Source organism: Castor canadensis, chromosome 2 (genome assembly GCF_047511655.1).
Source record: "Castor canadensis chromosome 2, mCasCan1.hap1v2, whole genome shotgun sequence".
In the NCBI taxonomy this organism is placed as follows: domain Eukaryota; kingdom Metazoa; phylum Chordata; class Mammalia; order Rodentia; family Castoridae; genus Castor; species Castor canadensis.
The window spans coordinates 95,959,027-95,985,963 of record NC_133387.1 but is presented as its reverse complement, the minus strand read 5'-3'; the positions used below and the strand labels follow the sequence as shown (position 1 = coordinate 95,985,963).

The 26,937-nt window shown below is 35.8% G+C and overlaps 1 protein-coding gene across 15 annotated transcripts in view; it reads left to right on the top strand.

The window, feature by feature from the left end:
* The window catches only part of Bbs9 (Bardet-Biedl syndrome 9), a 481,139-nt gene that overhangs the window by 90,344 nt on the left and 363,858 nt on the right, over positions 1-26,937 (top strand). For all 15 annotated transcript variants that reach the window (XM_074065326.1, XM_074065324.1, XM_074065323.1 and 12 more), the window contains one exon: positions 21,423-21,597. In XM_074065326.1, coding sequence (XP_073921427.1) covers positions 21,423-21,597 — 175 coding nt within the window. The remainder of the gene's footprint in view (positions 1-21,422; positions 21,598-26,937) is intronic.

Genomic DNA, 26,937 nt, shown 5'->3' with positions numbered 1-26,937 from the left:
TGAAATACTTGGCTATTTTCTCCGTGGCCACACATGCACACCTACACATGCACAAAATTATGTAAATAATCCTTTTATTTGTTCACTTTGTGTTACTAGGAACTGGCTTGTATTTATATATTCATGACTTTAGATATATAGCTCCTTTTGTGTGGTGAGACTACTTTATGAAGTATTTTTCATTACTACACTACTACTGTGGTATTTATAAATCAGAATATAGTTAAGTGAAAACAAAGTAGTTACAATAGCAGATACTTAAATTTTATGACTAATTATAATTATTAATTCAGAATTTTATATATTCATTTATACACACGGATATACTTGAAACAGAATGGGTTATATTTCTCATTACTGGCTTTTTTCCTTATAAATACAGTGTGGCTACTTTCCATGTCAGTAAATATAAATCTAACTAGTCCTTAAAAAATGTTTATCTTATTTATTCCATATGATAATAGGATTGCATTTATTTACTTATTTATTTATATATTTATTTTAAAATTGACAAATATTATATTTGTCTATACTTATGGGCTACAACGTGTTGCTTTGATTTATATATACATTGTAGAAAGATTAAATCAAGCTAATTAACATATCCATCACTTCACCACTAATTGTTTTTGTGGTGAGAATGTTAAAAATCTATTTGCTGGGGTTATAGATCAGTGGTAGAGCACTTACCTAGCATGTGCAGAGTCCTGGGTTTGATCCCTATTTTATTTTATTTTGTGGTACTGGGGCTTGAACTCGGTACCTACACCTTCAGATAGGGTCTCATGAACTATTTGCCCAGGCTAGCTTCTCACCTTGATCCTCCTGATCTCTGCTTCCTTAGTTGCTAGGATTTTAGGCCTGAGCCGCTGGTGTCTGGCTTGATCCCTATTATTGTAAAAATAAAAATCTATTCCTTTTTTGGGGCGGGTAGGGAGCACTGAGACAGAGCTACTGTGTAGCCCAGGGTGGCCTCCAAATTGTGGTCCTCCTGCCTCAGGCTTCTGCATGCTGGGATTGCAGGCATGCTTCACCACACACCTGGTTAAAAATCTATTTCTTATAACATTTTTTTTTTTTGATATAGAGTCTTACTATGTAGTCTGGACTGGCCTGCAACTCAGTATATAGCCCAGTCTGGCTTCAAATTTGATATCCCCCTGCCTTAGTGCCAGGAATATAAAATACATTATTATTAACTGGTCACTGTGCCATATGGTACATCACCAAACCTTACTTTTAAGCTTAAACTTTGTACTCTTGTGCCCCATTTTCAATGGTGTAGAATGCCTTATGCATACATTTACATCGTAATTCATTTGATTAGTTCTATGTTAATATTGCTAATCTTTTTATTTTATTTTTTTGGTGTTGCTGGGATCTGGCCTCATGTATGCCAGTAAGCACTCTACCACTGAGCTACATGCCCAGCTCAAATACATTCTGGTTATGTTAAAAAAAACCTGAAAGCTCCTTTTCATTTATATTCCAATGGCATGTTATGTTATGTTACCCTCCTCTTGTACTTACTTTATATTTTGTTTAATGTTATTTATCTTTCCAAGCAATTAACAGAATTAAGTGAGCAACTGTCACAGTAAAATATTTAACATGGTGTATTTAAATCCAGTGTTATGTACAAGCAGACACATGCAGCTGTGATGACAGCCACATCATGTTTGGAATCAGGAAGAGATGTCACTAAGGTGTCCACAAGACACAGAGCATGTAGTTGGAGAAACAGGATAGAGATTAGGAGGTAGGGTCCTGAGTTCCACCCTGCTGTTTACCAGCTGTGTGTTCTTTAACAAATGATAGCATTTTCCTGAGCCTCAGGGTCTCCACAGTCAAATGAGGACCTTCGTAATGTATAGAATGATTGCCAGGTTTGGATGTGGTAATAACGCATGGGCCAGCACTTGTTAAACAACTATATTTGTTAATTTTGAAGTCTTTAATTTTGTTTTATTAATTTCTTTGGTCTTCTATGAAATAAGGCCATCAGTGCATTCATAGATTGCTATCTTTGTGTCTGTCACTCATAACCTCTTAAAACCTGTCTCAGTTCTTTATCCTTCCTTGTTTAATAATCTCTTTGTTTGACCTTGTGGCTCAGTTAACCTTTAGAACATAGAACAGAAGCCAAAACAGTTGAAAGCTGGTTTTGAAAGATTCAGTGGAATATACTAGGAGTGATAGCTGTTGTATATGTTTCACATTTATATTCAATGCAATAATATTCTAGTGTTTAAAGACAATGAGTCTTTGATAGAGAATTGTAGAAGTCCATGCAATATGCAATCAGTATTGAGATGTTTTTTCTCTTTTGGCAGTACTGGGGTTTGAACTCAGGGTTTCATGCTTGCTAGGCAGGCACTCTACCACTTGAGCTACTCTACTGGCCCTTTTTTGTGTCAGGTATTTTTGAGATAGGATATTTTACATTATTTGCCCAGGCTGGTTTTGAATTGTGATCTGCTTTCTAAGTAGCTAGGATTAAAGGCATGAGGCACTAGTGCTAGGCTTGAGAAGATTTAAAAAAAAAGTCATTTGCTAGCTTGATATGGTAGTACATGCCCATAATCCCAGCACTTGGGAAGCTAAGGCAGGAGAATTGTGATTTTGAGGCCATCCTGGGCTATATAGCGAGACTCTCAAAAAACAAGTCAATTGCTGCTTGGTAGAATTTGATTCTTGTCTACTTGTCAGCAGAGGGAGCCTTTGCCTCACGTTTTGATTTCAGAAGTCTGACAATAATGTTTGTGAAGAGCCAACATATTTGTGGAAAATGCTTGTTTCCTCACCTAGGTCTAAGTAGGATTTGGAACTAGTTTTCCCCTTTGTTCTTGGAAGGAAAAAGCTTTCTGTGTTTATTTTCTGAGTTCTTTGTAAAAGTAGTTCCCAAGTGCTGGCACAGAGAATTCTTTAAATGTGGTTAGTGTTGGGATATAATAGTGGTTCTAAATTGCTGTCCACTCTTAAAAGTTTTGAATGGTCTTAAAATAATGAAAAAAGTTGTTTGTGTAGTGAGTTTTTCATAAATCTAAAATTTGTTTAGTTAAAAGGCTATATTTAGTGTTGACATTTTTTTTTACTTCCTACTTACATGTATTGCCTTTTGAGAAAATTTTGGTGATGAAAGTCTGTCTTTTAAAGAAAAATTAGACAGTTAAGGTTGCCAAGGTTATGATGTCCCCCAGTGTTTTCTGAAATTTTACAAGCCAGTGAAATTAAAGAGCCCAGGTATCTAGTACTTTACCAAATAAAGATAGAAATTGTTGAAGAGAACTATTTCCAACTTCTTAGTCCCTTTTTGTTCTATTTTTCCTTTGAGGTCTTTTCTGCCTTTTCATACTTAAGAAGTGATATTTAATGACTAAATTTTCTTGTATCAGTGATACAGATAAGTTTAGGTGCTAAGGGAAGTTGGTTTGATTGTTAAGTGTGCTATGTTTGGCATTAAGATGGCAGATATTTCTACCATGTCCCAGATACTGTACTGGGTTGTTAATTTATGTTCCCTGATAGGTTGTAGAGTTTGTAATAAGATTTTGTATTTGAAGACAGAGACTGAGAGAGAGAGAGAGAGAGAGAGAGAGAGAGAGAGAGAGAGAGAGAGAATGAATATGAACATGTGCGTGTTCTGATGGTGAAGGTGCAGAGGCAGAGACAGCTAATCTCCCATTCCCAAATAGAGTTCTGACACACTCATAATATACTTCTTAAGTGATTTCATTTGTTACTATGTTAGGGAAATGGCTATTTTCAGGAAAGTAAACTTAAAACAGGCAGAAAAATCATCTTGAACAGCCAGCAGTTCATATAGATCTAAGTTCTGAATTTCTGAGTGCTTTCCCCTACTTATTAAAGTCTTAAAACCCTTTGCTTTGGCAATGGTGATGAATTTCTTTGTGTGTGTGCACTTATGCTCTTTTTTTTCTGTAAAGGAATTCCCCCCACCTGCCTTTAACTTTTTTTACATAATTTGATCTTCAAGGAAGAGAGTAATTTAGCAATAGTAATAAGTATTTCGTACTAGGTAATGTACATTTTTCTTATATTTAATCCTTACAGCAGTATCATGGAAGATTTGCTTTATGTGACTACTTTGCAGATGAGGAAACTGAGAGTTCCCAGGACTAAAATCAGGATGCAGTGAACCTGACTTTGAGTTGTAGCTTTATCCTTACTTCTGATAAGCATGTTATCTTTATCAGCAGTTTCTCCCTCTACTCAATGCCCACTTTTTTTGACACCCTACAGACCTGGCTCTTTCATAATCCATGTTTTTGTGCCTGCTTTTCCATCTGCTTTTACTTCTTTGATTGCCTGACAGATTCTCAGTTTGCAAGACACAGGTGCTATCTTTGTTCTGAAGCTTTTCCTGATTCTTATAGATACTGTTAATCATGCTCTCATAGCCTTTTAAATTATTTTCATTTCTCTGTTCTTACATTGTTGTACTATTTAATTAACTGTTATATTCACTGGACTCTTTTGGGGTAGCAACTATGTTTCTCATAGCATATACTAAGTATATAATGGATGTTCTTGTAGTTTGTTGAATGGAGAATGTTATTAAAACTTTCATGATCCTTGTATCTGAGAAAATAGTTCCACCAATATTTCATGGATGCAAGTGATAATATAACATTGAGGTCCTTTAAAAACTCTAACATTGCATTCATATTGAATCTATCACAAATAATGAATGCTTGTAATTTCTTTATAATATGTTATTAACCTTGTTCACAGTTTAGGGGAAAAGACTGTGATAAATAGCTTGACAAAACACACAGTAGTGGTCTTTGTAAAGCTAGTAAAGTTTGCTATTAAAATGAGACACATTAAAATGTCAAAACAAGTTCATAGGAAGAGTTAGTATGTAGACCCAATTTTATTTTCTTGAGTCTTAAAATAATTAGTCTCATGAAGTAATTTACTGAGGTAACACTTGAATAGTGGTTGAGAATTTGTGTATTTTTTTCTTATATATAATTTTAAATATTTCTATTTAGCTTAACACATGTATTTTATTTGTTGATTTCCTCTGTTTGCTTGGGGTTTTAAAATTTATTTATGGCTAAGGATTTAAAATTAGAATCTAATTGGATATTTAGTTATTAGACACAAATTACTTGTAGAGTGTTTAAATAAAAAATTCAAGTGTAATAAAAAAGCTATTTATTCCTTCATTCAGCTAATTACCAATTATTAACTATTAAACGTCAGATAGTGTGTATCTAAAAGTGGTATTAGTTTTATTTGTATGATGATATGAGTGAAATGTACAAAAATGATATTCAATGGCATATTTACAACCCTGCAAACTCTAGACATCTGTCTACTAGTTGTTTTTAAGGCAGTATCTACTGGAATCTTACTCTGAACATATTTATGTCTTTGTCCCTAGAAAACACATTTCATCATTTTTTGAGTTAGGTTTGTGCTAAAGATTAATGAATTAGTTAGTGTCTCAGTTTTTCTGTAGCAATAGCAACAAAATTTTTTCCATGCACATAAAAAGAGCGGAAGTTGCACAGACTTTTGGACTCTTCTGTTCCCATGTATCAGTCTCTTGATGTTTCCTGTCTGCCTTTTTTGACTACCTATACAGCTGTTTTTCATGTGTTTTTCAGACTTGGAGAAATACCAAGTATTTTTGACAGCTGCATGCTGAACTGCAATATATGCATGGCCACAGGTCAAGTTTGCATTTCTTCACTTGTATTTTTACTTAATATACAAGAGAATTATAAGCACAGAGAGATTCAGAAAACATGTAGCATGCTGAGTAATGGTAGTTTTCTTTCATGCATACCATTCCACTTACTCTGCTGCATAGATTCCACAGGAAGAGAAAGACAGCAGAGAAATGGAAGCAATGTCGTTTAGGAGTACCCTTCATGGGACCCCTGCTGCCATAGTGTGAATGATGGAAAATGCTCTGTGTCATGTATGGTGGGAACAACTTCTGGGGCAAATCAGAGGATATTGAGATTCCATTTCACTGCAGTCAGAATGTTTGTCATCAGCAGCAACAAATGCTAAGCATTTGTGCTGGTGGTTGTGGTAGAAGGAATGTAAATTAGTACAGCTACTATGGGAATCAGTATGGAAGCTCCTCAAGGAACTAAAAATAAAACTACTATATGATCCTGCTATACCACTCCCGTGCATATATCTGAAGGAATATAAGTCTGCATACAATGGAGATTCCTGCACACCCATGTTACAGCAGCACAATTCACAATAGCTAAACTATGGAATCAGCCTAGGTGCCCATCATCTGATGGATAAAGAGAATGTTTATATACACAATGCAGTATTATTTAGCAATAAAGAAGAATGAAATTATGTTGTTTGCATGAAAACAGATGGAACTGGAAACCATCATGTTAAGTGAAGTAAGCCAGACTGAAAAAGACAAACATTGCTGTTCTTATTCATATGTGGAATCTAGACCTTAAAAAATGAATGACATGCAAGGTGCTGGTGGCTCTCACCTGTAATCCTAGCTACTTAGGAGGTAGAGATTAGAAGATTGTAGTTCAAAGCCAGCTCAAGCAAATAGTTTAAGAGACCCTATCTTGAAAATACCCGATGCAAAACAGGGCTGGTGGAGTGGTTCAAGTAGTAGAGCACCTGTCTAGCAAGCAAGAGGCCCTGAGTTCAAACACTAGTACTGCCTGTCCTAAATGAATCACATGAGTATAAAATGGGGACTGTTTGAGGAAAGAGGGTGAAATGAGAGGGTGGGAAAGTGGTGAATATGATTGAAATATGTCAAACATATGTATGAAAATAGGATAATGAAACTTGTTAAAATTGTTTAAAAAAGGGGATGAGAAGAATTTGATGAAAATACATTATATGGATACATAACAGTGAAACCCCTTTGTACAAGTTATATATAGTAATAAAAAATAAAAGATAAGGAAAAAAAGAGAAGGAACTTCGGGCCATGCCCCCCAACTCTGCATACCTTTTAGTGAATAGTCTATAATTTAGTAATTATGTCTAGTCAGCTAATCTAGCATTCAGTCCAATATGTAATTAACAAGTGATTTGTGCATCATGTTAAAGCTTAGACTACAAGATATCTTAACACCAGGAAATGAGGAACACTGTTTGCCAAATATTCATTTAATGAGGCTGCCATAATGAAACTTTCTTGCTCCTATCCTCCATCCCCACAGGCACAAAATTTTTCTTTGCCTTTGAAAATGAAAAATATTGATTTCCAAAGTGGACTTGATAGATTTTCAATTTCTTTCCAGATCTTACAAATAATATTTCAAATCACAAGGTATTTTTCTTGTGCTGAAGATTTAGGGAATAACTGTCTAAATTCTGATGAAGTGTTCAACCTTCCTAATTATTTCTACTTTGAAAAATCATCAAAATATTTCAGAAATATTTAATTTTATTCCCATATAGTTTAGAGATGAATTTTCAGGAAGCATCATTGGGATATTATCACCTTTCCAATTTGATGCTTTTGTTTTTTCATGCTTTGATGGTCAAACTTGATCTATTGTCCCCTCCCCTCCTCTCCCCTTCCCTCCTCTGTTTCTCTTTCTCTTTTTCTTTTTTTGAGATAGGTTTTAGAAAACAGTACAGTGGTGTCAAATTCATGATCCTTCTGCTTCAGCTTCCTGAGTGATGAAATTGCAGGCATGTGCCACCACAACCAGCTGTTTGAGTCTTTTTCTACTGTGTTTCTTTTCTGTTCCAGAATTTCCCTCTACTTTACCTTTGATCCCTCTTCTCACTGCCCATCCTTTGCAATCTGGGATATATCTGACCTCTATCATGAAAATTTTCCTAGAAAATTCACTATAATGAAGCCCCTATTTTCTGTAGCATTTAGTCTGTTTTACATCATTTAGATTTAGCATGGATATAAGTTTTGCCTTCTAGAGATTTAGGGAACTAGGTAGATCCTGACTTGAGTACTAGTTTTGTTACTTTCTGGTTCTTTGACATTAAGCTCTATGAATTTTAGTCTTCTTATGTATAAAATGATATTATTGCCCATTTTTAGAGTTACTGAAGATAATAATTAAAATGCTGGCAAGGATTTAGCACAAGGCTGGAATTTTGACAGGTGCTCAATAAATGTAGTAATAGTTAATGTTGCTATTTGGTATTTCTTACAGCTTCTAATGAAATACCAAGATTGTGATAAGAAGCCTTTGAGTATGATTCATGTCTAGGTCATTAAAATAGCTCCTGAAATCCCATCACTTATATGAAGGTTTCCTGTTGGCTGTGTCCTATAAACCTACAAAACGTTCTTGGATTTTCTGAACTGTTCTTTCTATTCCCATTATTTGTAAGAGGAGCCTCTGGTATGTGTTCTGAGGTGGTTTCCAAAGCAGTGATTTGAAGGAATTGTTTATTTATTTTTGAGTAATGTTTTGGATCGAACACTACATTTTTCTAAATATCAGTAGCCAAGATTGTAATAAATAAAGCATTTTTCAAATACTTCAATGCAGTGTGTGAAACACATAGCATAAAATTTCAGCCAATAGGAATTGAAGATGAATAAATTATTTTGCCTAACTTACCTCAGCTCTACAGACATTTATTAATTTATCTCCTATATGCCAGGCATTTTGTAGTTGCTGAATTTACAAAGATGAGTAAGATAGGGTTTCGGCTTTCTGAGTTTAGGGTAAATGAGAAATACAAAAAGGGGCCCATTTCAATAGATAATGTTGTTCTATGGTGAAAGTAAGGATGGGACTTTGGGATCACAGAAGAGCATGGCTGAAAGGAAAACAGAGATTTATAAGAAATCATGAGCCTCAACTTATGATGTCTCTCTAAGTAAACATCAAGGTTGGTGGACTTGATTCAGAGACAGAGACCAACTCAGAGTGTCTTCAATATTGATGGGAATTTATTGCCTGCAAAGTTCAGTGGTAGATATGGCTCTAGATAAGGCTTGATGCAGTAACTCAAAGAATGCTTTCCATTTTTTAAAATTTATTTTTTGGTGGTACTGGGGTTGGAACTGAGGACATCACATTTGCTAGGCAGGTGCTCTACCACTTGAGCCACTCTGCCAGCCCTGTTTTGTGTTAGTTATCTTCAAGATAGGGTTTCATGAACTATTTGCCCGGGGTTGGCTTTGAACTGTGATCCTCCTGATCTCTGCTTCCTGAGTAGCTAGGATTATAGGTGTGAGCCACTGGAACCCACCTCCATGACTCTTTCTATTTATTTATTCATTCACTCATTCATTCATTCATTCATATGTACATACAATGCTTGGGTCATTTCTCCCTCCATGACTCTTTCTTATCTGTGGCCTTAGAAAAGCCAAATGGCCTGTGTAATTCAACCTTATCACCCTCAAAAATTACTTTCCTTGGAATTGTATCTTTTTCTGTAGATCCAGCTCAATTTAAGGATTTGGTTTCTCTAATTTGCTGTAAATTATACCTCTCCTATAGCTAACCATGATTAGTATCCAGTGGGATACTAATTTGTTTTAAATAAGTCAAAGCCTACCCTCAAACTTAGAATGAGGTTGGTCTCACCCAAACTTAATGTCTAAGTATGGGAAAAGAGAATGGTTGACTAGGAGGAAGCTAGCAAAAGTTCTCTATGCCAGGAAAAGAAAAACAAAAGGATTTTTTTGAGACAGAAATAATATAAGCAAAACAATGTATTATCATAATGTGTTTGGAAAATTGTAGTGTGAGACCTTGAGAGTAATTATAAAAATAATAATATGATTGAGGATTTACCACTGCTGGCTTCAGTTTCCGTATATTATTTTAATTCTCCCAACAAGTTCCTGAGGTAGGTACACTGTCTTGCAGATATGGAAACTTGGGCCCAAGCTTACAGCTGATAATTGATGGAATTGAACTCAAACCCATATTATCTGACTCCCACTTGGAGCCCACTTGGATTTCATGGACTTCATTGTGTACTTTCCTCTATGTTGCTAAGGAAAGTAAGAAGAAAAAAAAAAAATCCCCCAAATCCTTTAAGCTATGTTCATGGTGTCAAGGGTACTAGGTTCAAGTTTTCATCAATTCCTGGTTCTTTATCCTGTCATGCTAAGGCAATAGTGCAGAAATTTTAGCATGTATTTAAGAGTGTCCACTGTTTGTTAAAACCTTGAGTAACTTGTTCCTATCACCAAAATTTCTGATTCAATAGGTCTAAAGTAGGATCCTGGAATTTATATTTTTAAGAAGTTCCTTGATGCTGATGCTGCTGGTGAGGGGCTACTTTTTAAAAACATTTTTATTAACATATATTAGTTGTACAGAGGGGGATTCATTTTGACATTTCCATGTATGGTTACAGTATGCCTTGGTTAGGTTCACCCGCACCATCTCTCTCTTAATGTTCCTCTCTCCACTTAAAATAATTACACCAGGTTTTATTCTTCTATTTCATGTAAGTGTTTATAAAGTGCATCAACCATATTCACCTAACCTTAACCCTCATTTCACTTTTATCTCCTCTCACTAATATCTGCTCCCTAACAAGACCTGTCTTGCAGTCCTGTTCTTCCTTTCTAAACCCATATTCATTATTCAAAGGGGGTTCATGATGGTATTTCACCTGTGAATATACTGCACTTTAGTCAGATTAACTCCCTTTATTACTCTTCCTTACCTTCTCCTCTACCCTACTATTATTCAACAGCTTTCAGTGCATTTTGTTATTCCATCTTCCTACACAGATGCTATATATTTGATATTGTTCATTCTCTGTAATTTTCTTTTCCTCTGTCTCCTCCCAAGTCCCATCAAACAGTATCACTATTGCGAAACATAGTCTCTATATAAGTGTGTGTATGATGATGTTTGCATTTGTATATACATTTGTCTTTGGATCTACCACATATGGGAGAAAACATGTGACCTTTGTCTTTCTGAACCTCCTTCCTTCACTTAATATGATGTTCTCCAGTTCCATCCATTTGCCTGCAAACACCATAATTTCATTCTTTATGGCTGAATAATACTCCATTGTGTATCTATACCACATTTTCTTATACCATTCATCAGTTGTAGGGCATCTGTGCTGTTTCCATAGCTTGGCTATTGTGAATAGTGCTGCAATATACATGAGCATACAGGTGTCTCTATTATATCCTAACTTACATTCCTTTGGTAATGTGCTCAGGACTGGTATTACTGAGTCATATAGAAGTTCTGTTTTTAGTTTTTTAAAAAGAATCACCATACTACTCCACATGATGCTTATACTAATTTACATTCCCACCAACAGTATCTAAGGATTCCTGTTTTGCTACATCCCTGTCAATGTTTGTTGTTGTGTTCTTGATGATGGCGATTCTAACTGGATAAGAAGAAATCTTAATGTAATTTTGATTTGCATTTCTTTATGTCCATGGAAGTTGATTACTTCTTCATATATTTATTGGCCACTTGTACTTCTTCCTTTGAAAATTGTCTATGTAGTTCATGTGCCCATTTCTTCATTAGGCTGCTGATTCTTTGGGAGTTTAGTTTTTTGAGCCTCCTGTAGATTCTGGTTATTAATCTGTTATTAGATCAATAACTGGCGAAGGTTTTCTCCCATTCTGTAGGCTATCTTTTAAGTCTAGTGACTATTTCCTTTGCAGCAGAGAAGCTTTTTAGTTTGATGTAGGTAGTCCTGTTTGTTAAATTTCTCTGTCTCTTTCGGTGAGGCTGGGGTTTAAAGTTAGAGCGTCACAATTGCTAGCTGGCAGGTGCTCTGCCACTTGAACTACACCCCTAGTCCATTTTACTCTGGTTACTTTGGAAATGGGGGTCTCATGAATTATTTGCCCAAATTAGCCTCAGACCATGATTCTGCTCATCTCAGCCTCCCAAATAGCTATGATTACAGGCATAAGCCTCTGGTGCTTGACTTCAGTCCTTTCTCTTAATTGCTGAGCTATTGGAGTTCTATTCAGGAAATCATTGCCTATGTCTGCATGTTCCAGAATTTCTCCTACTCTTTCCTAGCACTTTTGTAACTGCTCTTTTGTAGCAGTTTCAAAGTTTCAGGTCTTACATTAAGGTCTCTGATCCACTTTGAATTGATATTACTCAAGGGTGAAAGACAGGGATCTAGTTTTAGTCTTCTGCATGAGGATACACAATTTTCCAAGAACCATTTGTTGAAGAGGCTATTTTTAATGTATGTTTTGGGCTTCCTTGTCAAAAATGAGATGGTTGTAGCTGTATAGATTTATGTCTAATTCTTCTGTTTTGTTCTATTGATCTTCATGTCTGTTTTTTTGTGCTGATACCTTGTTTTTATTGCTTTGGCTCTATAGTGTAGTTTGGTGTCAGGTATTGTGATACTTCCAGTATCACTATTTTTGTTTAGAATTGCTTTGACTCTTTGAGGTCTCTTGTGCTTCCACATGAACTTTAGGATTGATTTTTATCTCTCTGTGAAGAATGACACTGAAATTTTGATAGGGATTGCATTGAACATGTAGATTGCGTCTGATAGTATAGCCATTGTCACCATATTGATTCTGTCAATTCATGAGCATGGTAGATCTTTTCATCTTCTGATATCTTCTTCTGTTTTTCTTTAGTGATTCATAGTTTTCATTGAAGAGGTCTTTCACTTTCTTTGTTAAATTTATTCCTATGTATTTTTTTGAGGCTATTGTAAGTGGGATTGCTTTCCTGATATATCTCTGTTCCTTGTTGGTATATGTTTTTTAGGGTCTTAGGTATAAGATCATATCATGTTCAAACAGGGATAATTTGACTTATTATTTCCTTATTTGAATCCTTTTTATTTCTTCCCCTTATTGCTTTGGTTAGGAATTCTAAAATTATATTGAATAAGAGTGGGGAAAGTGGGCACACTTGTCTTATTCCTGACTTTAGTGCAAATGTTTTTTAGTTTTTCCCCATTTAGTATAATGTTGGCTATAAGTTTCTTATACATAGCCATTATTATGTTGAGGTACATTCCTTCTTTACCTAGTTTCTTCAGTGCTTTTATCATGAAAGCATGTTGAATTTTGTCACAGGCTTTTTCTGCATCTATTGAGAGGATCATGTGATTTTTGTCCTTGCTTCTGTTTATATGCTGTATTATTTTTATTGATTCGTGTGTTTTGAGCCATCCCTGAATCCCTGTAATGAAACTGACTTGGTATCCTGTATGGTCTCCTTGTTATTTTGTTGAATTCAGTTTGCCAGTGTTTTACTGAGAATTTTTCATCTATATTCATTAAAGATACTGGCTTACAGTTCTCTTTTTTTTGTTACATCTCTGTTGGGTTTTGGAACGAATGTAATATTGGCTTATTAGAATGAGTGTTCCTTCTTTGAATATTCCATGAAAAAGTTTGAGGAGTATTGGTATTTGTTCTTCTTTAAAGGTCTGGTAGATTTTGGCAGTGAATCCCCCAGGTCCTAGGCTGTTCTTTGTTGGGAGATTCTTTATTTCTGCTTCAGTCTTGTTGCTTGTTATAGATCTGTTTAGATGGTTTATATCCTTTTGATTCAATTTGGTCGACTAAATGTGCCTGGAAATTTATCCATTTCTTGTAGATTTTCCAGCTTATTTGAATACAAGTTTCCAAAGTATTCCCTAATGATCCTCTGGATTTCATTGATATTTGTTGGATATTCCATTTTTCATCTTTATTTTTGTTCATTTGGGTCCTTTCCCCCCTTCTACTCCAAATGTTTAAGAGTTTATCAGTCGTATTTATCTTTCAAAGAACCAACTTTTTGTTTTGTTAACACTTTGTATGTTTTTTGGGTCTCAATTTCATTGATCTCATCTCAATTTTTATTATTTCTCTTCATCTGCTAGTTTTGGGTTCAGTTGTTCTTGTTTTTATAAGAGCTTAAGTTGCATCATTAGGTTATTTATTTGAGATCTCTCTGTTCTTTTAAAGTAGTCACGCATAGCTATAAACGTTCTCCTTACTTAGCACTGCATTTGCTGTAACCTGTAGGTCCTTGTACGTTGTATTTTCATTTTTATTAGACTATAGAAACTTGTTGATTTTTCTCCTTGTTTCTTCAAATATGCACTTGTCTTTCAACAATGTACTGTTCAGACTCCATGTCTTTGAATATTTTCTGTAGTTTCTTTTGTTGTTTAGTTTCAATTTTATTCCATTCTGATTATATATGATACAGGGATTTACTTCAGTTTTCTTCTATCTAGTAAGACTTGCTTTGTCCTAGAATATGATCTAGTTCCATGTGAGGCTAAGAAGAATGTGTATTGTGAGATATGTAGATAAAATACCCTGTAAATGTCTATTAAGCACATTTGATCTTTTGTGTCTATTTTTTAAAATTACTTATTCACATGTGCATACATTGTTTGGGTCATTTCTCCCCCCTACCCCCTCCCGCCCCCTTCCAGGCAGAACCTGTTCTGCCCTTGTCTCTAATTTTGTTGAAGAAAACATGGAAGCATAATAAGTAAGACAAAGTGTTTTTGCTAGTTGAATTAAGGATAGCTATACAGAAATATTCCTAGCATTGATTTCGTGTACACATGTGTTTCAACCCATGTTGATTCATCTCTAACTGATCTTTACACTGGTTCCTGATCCCCTTCTCGTGATAACCTCTGTCTCTTTAAGGTTTCTGTATTAGTTCCTCTGGAGTGGGGACATCAAAAACTTTCATGTTTTGGGTTTTCTACCTATTCCTAAATCTCCCCTTGTCATGTGATGCAAGTCCAACCGCATTGCTGCATTTGCCCTAGATTGAAAGTCTGCATATGAGGGAGAACATACGAATTTTGGTCTTCTGAGCCTGGCTAACCTCGCTCAGAATGATGTTATCCAGTTCTGTCCATTTACCTGCAAATGATAAGATTTCATTCTTCTTCATGGCTGAGTAAAATTCCAGTGTACAAGTACCACATTTTCTTGGCTAATGTGAATAGCACCGCAATAAACATGGGTGTGCAGGTGCCTCTGGAGTAATCTGTGTTGTATTTCTTTGGGTATATCTCCAGGAGCGGGATTGCTGGATCATATGGCAGGTCTGTGTTTAGATTTTTAAGAAGCCTCCAAATTTTTTTCCAGAGTGGTTGCAGCAGCTTGCATTCCCACCAGCAGTGGATTAGGGTTCCTTTTCCCCCACACCTCGCCAACACCTGTTGGTGGTGGTGTTTTTGATGATGGCTATTCTAACAGGGGTGAGGTGGAATCTTACTTTGGTTTTGATTTGCATTTCCTTAATGGCTAAAGATGGTGAGCATGTTTTCGTGTGTTTTTTGGTCATTTGAATTTCTTCTTTTGAGAAAGTACTGTTTAGTTCAGTTGCCCATTTCTTAATTGGTTCATTGATTTTAGGAGAGTTTAGTTTCTTGAGTTCCCTATATATTCCAGTTATCAGTTCTTTGTCTGATGTAGAGCTGGCAAATATTTTCTCCCACTCTGTGGGTGTTCTCTTCAGTTTAGAGACCATTTCTTTTGTTGTGCAGAAGCCTTTTAATTTTATGAAGTCCCATTTGTCCATCCTTTCTCTTAGTTGCTGGGCTGCTGGGGTTCTGTTGAGGTAGTCCTTTCCTGTACCTATTACTTCGAGAGTGTTTCCTGCTCCTTCCTGTACTAACTTTAGAGTTTCAGGTCTGATATTTAGGTCCTTGATCCATTTTGAGTTGATACTAGTACAGGGTGATAGACATGGATCTAGTTTCAGTTTCTTATAGACGGGTAACCACTTTTCCCAGCAACATTTGTTGAAGAGGCTGTCTTTTCTCCATCGTATATTTTTAGCTCATTTGTCAAAGACAAGTTGGTTCTAGTTGTGTGGATTCATATCTGGGTCCTCTATTCTGTTCCACTGGTCTTCATGTCTGTTTTTGTGCCAGTACCATGCTGTTTTTATTGCTATTTCTTTGTAATATATTTTGAAGTCGGATATTGTGATACCTCCAGCATTGCTCTTTTTGCTGAGTATTGCATTGGCTATTTGTGGTCTCCTGTATTTCCAGATGAACTTTAGGGTAGATTTTTCCATTTCTGTGATGAAAGTCATTGGGATTTTGATGGGAATTGCATTAAACATGTAGACTGCTTTCGGTAGTATAGCCACTCTTACTATGTTGATTCTACTGATCCATGAGCACAGGAGATCTTTCCATCTTCTGTAGTCTTCCTTGATCTGTTTCTTCAGGAGTTTGTAATTCTCCTTGTAGAGTTCATTCACATCCTTTGTTAAATTTACTCCTAGGTATTTGGTTTTTTTCTGAGGCTATTTTGAATGGAATTGTTTCCATATATTCCTTCTCAGTTTGTTCATTGTTGGTGTATAGAAAAGCTAATGATTTTTGTAAGTTTATTTTGTATCCTGCCACCTTGCTGTGGCAAGATGTGGTATTTGGGTAGAGTTTTTGGGTCTTTATGGTATATGATCATATCGTCTGCAAATAAAAATATTTTGACAGTTTCTTTACCTACTTGTAGTCCTTTTATTTCTTCTTTTTGCCTAATTGCTCTGGCTAGAAATTCCAGTACTATGTTGATAGGAGTGGGGATAGTGGGCACCCTTGTCTTATTCCTGATTTTAGGGGGAATGGTTTCAGGTTTTCACTGTTAAGTATGATGTTGGGTGTAGGTTTGTCATATATAGCCTTTACAATGTTGAGATACATTCCTTCTATTCCTAGTTTTCATAGAGCTTTTATCATGAAGTTGTGTTGGATTTTGTCGAAGGCTTTTTCTGCATCTATTGAGATGATCAAGTGGTTTTTGTCTTTGCTTCTATTAATGTACTGTATTACATGAAATGACTTTCATTGTCTGTGCTGACTAATTTTGTTCTGAAGTTTGTTTGGTTAGATGAGTATAGCTACTATTCTGTTTTCATGGTCCATTTGCTTGGAAGATCTTTTGCTACCCTTTCACTCTAATGAAATGTTTGTTTTTGTTAGTAAGATTTGTTTCTTATAAGCAACAAATGGTGAGAGCTTGCTTTTTAATCCAACTTTCTGTTCTATGTCTTTTCATTGGGAGAATTGAGGACAATAGCATTCAGTGTTAATAGTGAGAGGTATGTTGTATTTCTAGTCATTTGTTGTTTGTTTCCCCTGATGCTTACTTTTTCCTGATTCTTTGTTTGCTTATCTACATAGTTGGATCTATTTTTGCATTTTCCTGGCTGAGTCTTAACTTCTTTATCAGTGTACAAGATTCCTTTAAGTATTTTCTACAGTACTGGTTTGGTGGTCATGCATTCCTTTACTTTTTGTTTGTTTCTTTTCTCCTTCAATTAGGAAGAATAGTTTTGCTGGATAGAGTAGTCTAGATTGGCCATGATTCTTTTAGGTTCTGAAATTTTTTTTCCCTGTCCTCCTTGTATTTAGAATTTGTGTTGTATCTTTATATGTGACCTGTCACTTCTCTTTTGCAGCTTTCAGTATTCTTTCTTTGTTTTGTATATTGAGTGTTTTAATTATAATATTTCTGGGGGTGTTTCTTTTCTGATCCTGCTGGTTTGGTGTTCTGAAAGCTTCCTGTCTAAGGATGTCCCTCTCTTAAGATTGGGGATGTTTTCAGATATTATGTTATTATATGAGGTGTCTGTGCCTTTAGTTTGTATTTATCTTTCTTCTACACCCATGATCTTTAGGTTTGGTCTTTTGATGATGTTGCAGAGGTCTTCCATGTTCCATTCTTATTTTTGTAGTATTTTTCTCATGGTCTTTCTTTGATCTAATTTTTCTACTTTGTCTTTCATTTCTGATACTGTACTGTCAACTTGCTCTACTTTGTTAGCCAAACTTTTAACTGAGGTTTTTGTTTGTGATATTGGGCTTTTCATTTTAATTTGCTGATATCTTGATTTCCTCTTCCACATCCTGCATTGTCTTATTTCATTCATCTATTTATTCTCTTTGTGATTAGTTTGTAGTTTAGTTAGATCTTCTTGAGTTCATTCACTGTCTTTATATGTCTCCTTTTTGAGCTTATTGATCATTCTTAGTATTATTTTTTGAATTCAATGATTGATATTTCTTCCTCTTCACTATTGTTTAGTCTTTAGTTGTGAAGTTAGCTTTTGAGGGAGTGCTGTTGCCTGATGTTTTATGTTTCTATGTTAAGATTTCCACATCTGGGGTGGTTTTTGGTTGAAGGTTCCAATCTCTTGGGTCATTTAGTTGGGGGATTTCTGACACTTAATTAGGACTGGGTAGTGGTTGAGTTGTGGTGTGTTTTCTTATCTCTAGATGATGGGTGTGTGGCTCAGTAGTCATACCTTCAGCTTTGGAACTCACGGTGCTGGGTGCCACCTCCTGTTCCACATAGGAAGAGGAAGTTAGCTGCTGAAGCTATCAGTTGCTAAGCTGCAGCCTTGATAGTATAGCAGTCCCTCAAGAAAATCAATTACTCCTACCACTCCAGTATCTTTACATGTCCATTGGAGCAAAGCTGAATCTTTTGTGATCCTGGAAGATTGAAGATAATAGGGGTAATAATGGGACGTAGATAGGTGGCATAACTCTAGTGAATAATATGATGTATGCAGTTTTATGTGGCAGAAAGTGGTGGTGGCTGAGCTAATGGAACAGCTTAATGAAAAAGCAGACTGGGATTGGTAGAAGAGATCTAATTGATATTAAGATGAGGGACAGAGTGGGAAGAAAAAAGGAGAAAATTAACAGGCAGACAAGTGAGCATAAGTATAACAAAACTGCAGAAATAATCTGGCAACCTATTTAACTATTTAAAGTGTTGGTAATAAAGGAGGATTATGTGTGGGTAAACAGAGAAAGGAGACAATATGAGCTAGAGAGCTGTTCTGATTGTATACAGATGGAAAGTATAAATAAGGGAGGGCAACAGGAAAGGGGAGAAGAAGAAATGGTTTTAAATTGAATATTGAAAGTCAGGTTTTGGGGCTCTCATATGATGAATACAGGGAAGGGGAATTGGGGAAAGGCAGGACTAAAGAGAAAATGGGGGAGAGAGAATGCACAATTGCCCAGAATATACAGAAAAAGAAAGTGCAAACAAGTAAAAAAAAAAAATCTGTACATCTCAAACTTTACAGTGACAAAAAACACTTAACATAAAAATTCAGAATTTTCTAAGGCTCTTCTGAGCAAGCCTTGTCCTGCTCCCTGCCACCCCACCAGTGTCCAAGTCTTTCATTCCTCTGACAGCAGTCTGATTGGATACCTGCCCCTGGAATGGTGTCTGTTGACAGCCTTTTGTTTCTTCCCCAGAGGGTGGGGAGGGGGAGTATTTGGAGATCTAAATGAACTCTCTGGTGAAGGTTTCTGGAGTTTGGGTCCTCTACTTGCCAGTCTCACACCATCCCCTCTTAACTTGTAACTTTTCCCTCTCTCAAGCTCCCCACTATTGGCAGTCTGTTGTTATGTTTGAGAGGCAGACTTTTGTTAAATGTACTCTCTGGTGGTTTTCTCTGCAGTGGGATTGGAAGTGCAGCAAGGCAGCTCACTGTGTCTCTGCCACATTAGAAACCTTGCACTGGGCCTAGTCCTTAAGCCTCTGCTGTTGTTGCTCTTGCCATGGTAGATGCTGCCACTCTTGGCCCCACCACTGCTTTGTTTTGGATGTACCACACTCTGGTGCTCTTTTGTGGACAGTCACTTCTCACCAGGCCCAGGTGGCATTTCTGTTGAGGTTGTGAGCTGTGCAGCTTCCTTGCTCTGGGTTGGGAACTGAATGCCTTGGCCTCAGCAGCCAGCTGCTGCTCCTTTTGCCCCCTGGCCAAATACTTCCTTGTTTATGGTGGTTATGAGTACACTCAGGAGATGTTATTTCAAAACTGTTTTGCTTTTGGCACCAATCTTGTCCATGGTTCTCGAGGTGAAGGCTTTGGCTTCCTCCTTCCCCAGCTGGGGCTGGAGTTGCAAACTATTTCTTAATTTACTCTGTCACTTTTCTGTTTTGCTGTATTTTTCAGCTGTATTGTTCCTCTTTTATGGTTTTCAGTGCTCTTCCTCTCTTTTGCTCTTCTGTGAGAAGACTCTTCATTGTTATCTAGCATTGTTATTCACAGCATCTGATGGGGAAAGTGTCTGCCTCTCTGATATTTTTCCCAAAAGTCAGGGGAGCCATATTTTCAGGACCACTTCTTTAAGGTCTTTGAGAGACTGAAGATTTCTGGTTCATTAATAACCACATATTAAAATTAATACAAATTTTGTTGGTACTTCTGTTTGCAAGTATACATGCTCTAAACTCACAGTCTTCATTAATACAGATACCTATATGTTTTGGTTACTGTAATTTCTTCTACCATAAGTCAAGGTCATTGCATAAGTGTTTCATATATAAAAATATGTATTTAAACACTTAGTTTTCTACAAAAAATGTATTGAAAAAGTAACATGAACACCCATATTTTCACATGTAGAGCTAGCAGCTATAAATGTATGTATGTATGTATCTAAGTATACACATTTTTTAGGGTAGTTTTTGAAGGTAAGTTATAGACCTTGTATCATTTCACCTGTGAATACTTTATTTTAGCACTTATCTTCCAGTAAGAATATTCTCTTACATTATTACAACTTTATGATCACACTTAAGAAAATCTGCTATGATTCCTTAAAGTTTTTTTTCTCATTGTTATTAGATATATTTGATGTACACAGGGGGACTCATTGTGACAATTCCAAATAGCCTTACACTATACATTAGTTAGATTGATCCCACCATCTGTCTGCCCTGAATCTCCTCCCCACCCTACTTAAACAATTTTGCAAGTGGTTTCATTGTTCTATTTCATATATGTATATGAAGTCCACCAACCATATTTCATTACCTTAATCTCCTCCATTCATCCTCCCCTCTCCCCCAGGTACCTCCCTGCCACTGTACCTGTTTTATAGTCCTGTCTTTCATTATTAATTCCAAAGTCAATGTTCAGAGGGATTTCTCAATGTATCCGCACTGTGAATATACTTTACTTTGGTCAGTTCACCCCCTTCCATTACTCTCCCTTACCTCTTCCCTTCCACCCCCCCATTATTCTTTACCTGCACAGATGCAATGTATTTTGATATTGTTGACTGCTGTGTTTAGTATCTAAGTCATCTGAAATTATGAGACTGACATATGGTGAAGAAGAGAAGTAGTTCCATGAAGAACAGTTTTTATTATATTTCTGAATTTGGAAAATATAGTATCTAACAAAGAATCATGATTGTTCTTAGGGGTTATCTTGAGCTAGGAGATTTTAGCATATAGTGAATAAAAATAAATGTACTTAAAATTATAGACATTTTTTGAATATAAAAATTGGGAAGTATCAGTAATCTGATAGCTTCATTGGTTTGTAACTTAAAATTTAACGTATCATGGGGTTGTCCAGTGGAGGAAAATAACAATGACATATTCCTGATGGATAGTGATAAATTAAAGCATTATACTCCCGAAAAGAATCGGTTTCTAATTTCTTGTAATTCTTTTTTAGGTCGAGATTTAATCTGCATCCAGTCTGTGGATGGGATGCTGATGGTGTTTGAGCAGGAAAGCTTTGCTTTTGGGAGATTTCTCCCTGGTTCCCTTCTGCCTGGTCCTCTTGCGTACAGTTCCCGTACAGATTCCTTCATTACTGTCTCCTCTTGCCGACAAGTGGAAAGTTATAAGTAAGTTTGTATGTTAAATCTTTGGAAGCATGATTTTTTCGGTGTGTTTCTTGCAGATTAATTATTTTCCACAATGAGTTTGAATGTTACAGATGAAAAAAATACTGGTTTCTTTGATAAAATGAAATTGTGATGACTCAGAACAGCCTTGTTGTTACAAAGATTAAATATATGTGAACTTGCCACTCCATAGAAAATGTTCAGTAGTATAATTTTGGCTGTTCACTGATACAATATATAATAAAGTACAATGCTGAGCTAAAAAAGGCAGATATGAAGATGCATGTATGGAATGGTTTTATAACAAAAAAGAATGCATATGACATTGGAAAAATAATGGCAAGAAATACAAGCATTGTTATGAGTGTTCACTTATGTTTTTTGGAAACAGGGTCTCACTGTGTAGCCCACACTAGCCTTGAACTGGCTGTTCAAGGCCAGTTCATTTTTTAACAGAATGATTCATAGTGAAAAGTAAAGTATGAAAATGATGTTATGAAAACAGATAATACTTTTTGCTAGAAGTTCTTATTTATCTTGGTGAATTGTTTTTTAGAAGAAAAGATTTTCTTCTCTACCAGGTAAATTTTCAGTAGAAGTTAAGGTTTTATTTATTTATTTATTTTGGTAGAGATAATGGGGAAAAGAAAGTAGAAATCTATGCTGGGAAAATGAATAGATTCAGGAGGGCTTCATTATCTTTACTGTCTTTATTGTTATCTTTGTGACAGCATAGAGCTTTATGCATCTAAAGAGCACATCATTGTAGTGTTTCTTTTTGGCTGCATGATTTTTTTTTTCCCCCGAAGGTGAAATGAAAATGTAAATTCACTGGGTGACAGCTGTAAAATTTTTGTCTCCAAATTTCAATATGTATATATAGAAAATTAATACACTTTTCCCTTCCTAAGAGGCAGTCTTCCTTTTACAAATGAAGGCCAAGGCATGTAGGGTTTAAAATTCTGAAAATAAGCAATTGTTTGTGACTAAGCAGAAGTTGATGGAAGTAGTAAATCATCATGTCATTCTTTCTGTAGCTCCTATGGCTCTTAACCAAAATTTAAGCAATATTGAGGAGCTCTGCTTTTCAGCTTTCCACCCAGTTCTGTGCCTCACCTCCTGCCAAGTAGTGCTAACGTAGGGTCACAATACAAAGATTTGAATGCTCCATTACTTACTGTTTGAAGTATGTGCATAGGAATTAGTTTGGCAATAACTCCAGGAGTGACTAGATGAGGAAGCAATGTATAGTTTCCTTAATGTGTGAATTTAATCTCACAGAATCCCACATTGTTTTAAATGTGGTAACTCTCCAGCATACCAATCTCTTAAATTTCTCTTCATCTCTAGGACTAAAAATGCATACTTTAATCCTTTATGAGTTTCTTTTTTAATGGTAAAAATGTACGAGATATGTGACAATTGAGAGTTTTTAGCATTAAGTTCTATGTCATACTCATATCCTCTTTTACATTTAATAGATTAAGTTAAATGATAATCACTGGTGCAACTTAGGATGGGAGAAAATATGAAAACTAAAGGTTTGTTCTTTTTGTGCTTCATTAAGTCTACCTACAGTCAATTAATAGAATGTAATCATTTATTAGAATGGACTTTTAACGCATAGTTCATTTTGGTACTGATTTTTAATTACTTTCAACTCAGCTCAGTTATATTCAGATAGAAACTAGTAAGTGCTTTGGGCAGCCTGTCATAAATGCACATTTACAGATCTCTAGATTCTGGTCCCCTGAATTTTGATTCCACAGGTTTGTAGGCAAGTCTACAAATCAATACATGGGTACTCCAAGTGACTCTAATTCAAGATCACATGTTGATTATTATTATTATTATTATTATTTTTTCCATTTCCTAATTCAGGGACACATGTTAAGTGAGAATTGTTTGCCATTTTTTGGGGGGTGGGGTGTGGCTAGCGAAAAAGCTTTGGTACCATAGTTATCTTGGCCAAACTTTGATAAGAGAGCACTATTCTCTCATCTAAACTTTGTATATTTTATTATTTTTTTCCTTTCCTTTGCCTGTCTAAATTATTTAGTCAGTAAACTCTGCCCATTCTACCGTTACTTCTCTTATTCAGCCATTGCTTCTTATTTTCATTGGTTCAGGCCTTTATCTTTTCACCTGGGGTTCTATTCTTATATTTCTCTCTAGCTAATGTATAGTCTTTGAAAGGTATTTCTTGTGTATATCCTTTAATTTTTAAATTGTTTGAAGAAGGGGTCTTGTTGTGTAGCCAAGGCTGGTCTTTAATGCCTATGCTCAAGTGATCCTCCCACCTCTGCCTCCTCATTGCCAAAATTACAGGTGTACCACAACTCTTGATTTATCTGTCTTTTTAAATCACCTCTTGAAGCTGGAATAAATTTCATTTCCCATGAAAAAATCCAAATTTGTTTATGTAGTTGGCCTTCTTTATTATGGGCCACATTTGTGGATTCAACCAATAGGTTGAAAATATTTGAAAGATAATTGTATCTGTTCTGAACACATGCAGACTTTTTTCTTGTAATATTTCACAAATAATATGGTACAATAATTATTTACATAGCACTTACCTTATCTTAGGCAAATTGTAGGCAATTTAGGGAGTATTTAAACTATATGGGAGGTGTTGGGGATGCAGCCTAGCATGTATAAGGCTCTGGCTTTGATTCCTGGTCCTTCAATGAAAAAAAAAAAGTATACAGTGTGTAGTTTATTTGCAAATACTATGCTACTTTATGTAAGGGGTTTGAGAATTTGCAGATTTTGGTGTCCATGGGAGTGGCTGTGTCCTGGAACCAATTCTTCTTGGATGCCAAATAGTGACTATATTGACATTCAGTGGTCTTTATAATCCAGCCCCATTTTATCTGTGTGATGTGGTATTTCAGATGTGGAAGGAATTTTTAAAGGTAACTGATTCAGCTATCCTTTTATCACCTCCTCGATGTATTATTGCCGAAATATTGATTTTTGCTCTACATCAGGGAATGCCTTTTGTATTATACTGAAATGTTCCAGAGTATTATCACGTCCCCAACAGCCTAATATATCTTAAATATCTATTCACTGATTGAATAATTCAGTTTATTTATTCAGTCATTCAATTAGGAAACATTTTCAAGAACCTTCTCTGTGCTCTACACTGTGAGGTCCTGGAACTGTAAAGTCAAAAATGACCTGTCTTTTGTCCTCAAGCAGTATTCAAGCCAGTATGAGAGGCAGTAGGTCAATTCACTATTTCAGTGCATTGTGACAGGCTACAGCAGAGCTTTTCACAGGATGCTGAGGAGCCTGAGCCATGGGACTCCTAAATAAGAACTCAATGTAGAAGGCTCTAGAAGAAGCATACCAGCTGTGAATTTTATTTTCTCTCCCTGTCTCTGCTATACATCTCCCCCAACACTCTTACAGTTCCATCTAATGCATCTTAAAATAATTAATAGACTTTGAATAAGTATTTAAAGTGAATGTTGGATTGAATTAACTATTTTAAAAGAGAAGGTTGCATTTTTCACCAGGCTTCAGCTGTAGTAAATTGGATATTTATGTTCTCCATATATGTCAAAGGCTATTCTCTTCTCTTAGGATCATGCTGTCTCCTATGTCTGAATTGTTGTTCCTTCCTTCTCTCTGCTTCCCTTCAGTTCTTCCTTGACTTAGCCATATACAACATATTTTCAATTCATGGAGTAGTTTTTCAATGATTCCCTTAAGCCTTTCAGTGCTTTCTGATGTCACTGATATTAAATATTTGTTTGTTGGTTTTTCTCCTTGATTGTGCACTGTGCTCTGCAATGGCAGGAATTTTGTACCCCTGAAGTGCCTAGTAATCTACTGTGCATAGTGTAGATGTTTAATAAGAAGTTTATGAAGAAGTGAAATGAGACCTGTTGAAACTATGCCAGGAGTTGGGGGAGAGAGGATAAAGGAGAATGATAGAGGTGAGAATTCAATTATTATATTCTAAGAACTTTTGTAAGTTTCACAGTGTACTTTCATTACAATGATAATATTAATAAGCAACCAAAAGGGGGTGGGGGGGGAAGAAAGCTTTTGTTTTGTTATTGGCATTTTTCATTGAAGATGATTCTTCCTGGCATAATCAAGAATATTTGAGCTATAGCAGAAATGAACATAATAATGCTCTATATCCAGAGTTTTCATTTCTAGTAAAGTTCTCCAGAACTTTTATTAAGGTTCCAAAATTGCCTGGTACCCTTTGAGGTGTTAACTGTGTTTCATATGAAAACGAATGATTTTAGAGGGTTTGCTTTTGTACTGTGCAACATGTCAATCTTTATTTTAGTTTCTTGCTGCAGTTTTTAATGATGTGATATGGACGAGCACTCAATTATATGGTTGCAGTTGTCATTGGTACTCCATGGGACTGGTTAAGCCTTTGTGGTTACTGGGTCAAAAAGTCCACTATTCACCTGGACTTGTTGTATTTGTGATTAGCACCTTCCTGCTCTGAGAAACATGTCTGACACTGTTTCATAAAATCTTATTGCATTGAGCCTGAGTATTCTTTCAGCCATCTCAAAAAGGGAATTTTTTCTTTACTTACATCACTAAACACTTGAGTGGTAATAAAAAAAAAGATCCAAGTGTTTTCTTATTTCAGACTTTCCAAGTCTGCCTGGAGCTGTTTGGTTTTGAAAATAGATTTTCATGTACATTGCTGGTCACAGTTAAGAGGAGTTAAGGAAGAACCATAAAATAGATGCTATTGTAAGTTTGTCATCATCTAAATTTACTGTCAGTTACATTTAAGTAATAACATACTCTTCCGATTTGCCTTCTACGAAGAGAAATGGTCTGGATTTGAAAATCAGGAGTCAGTTTTGGCTGTGTTTCTGCCTGTTGTTTTCATGTTAACAAGGCCACTTTAGGGTCTCACTTACTCCTCAGATGAAGTAGTAACTCTTTGTAGTTATATAAGAAACTGAAAATAACTTAAGGAACTTTGGATTTTTGCAACAATCTTATTAGTATCCCTTTCATCCTCTGGTAGGGTGGTGCCTACTGGATAGAAATCACCTATGCAATTAATTGCCTGAGGTTAAATCTATAGCAGGACCAGCTCTGACATTCTAGTTATTGTTGCATACTATTCTGATACTATGAGCTGTGATAGGAAAATAATCCCTACTTGGAGGTTGGAATGTGAGGTCTAATTGTTTGGTACTTTTGGAAACTGGATATTGAATGTCAGACTCAGATGGTATAGAGACATTTGCTACAGTTTCCTATGGAATTTTTTTAGCATGTTTTGAAAAGACTGAGATCTTCTCCCTCCTACCTTTTTTGTTTCATTTCCCATGACTCATT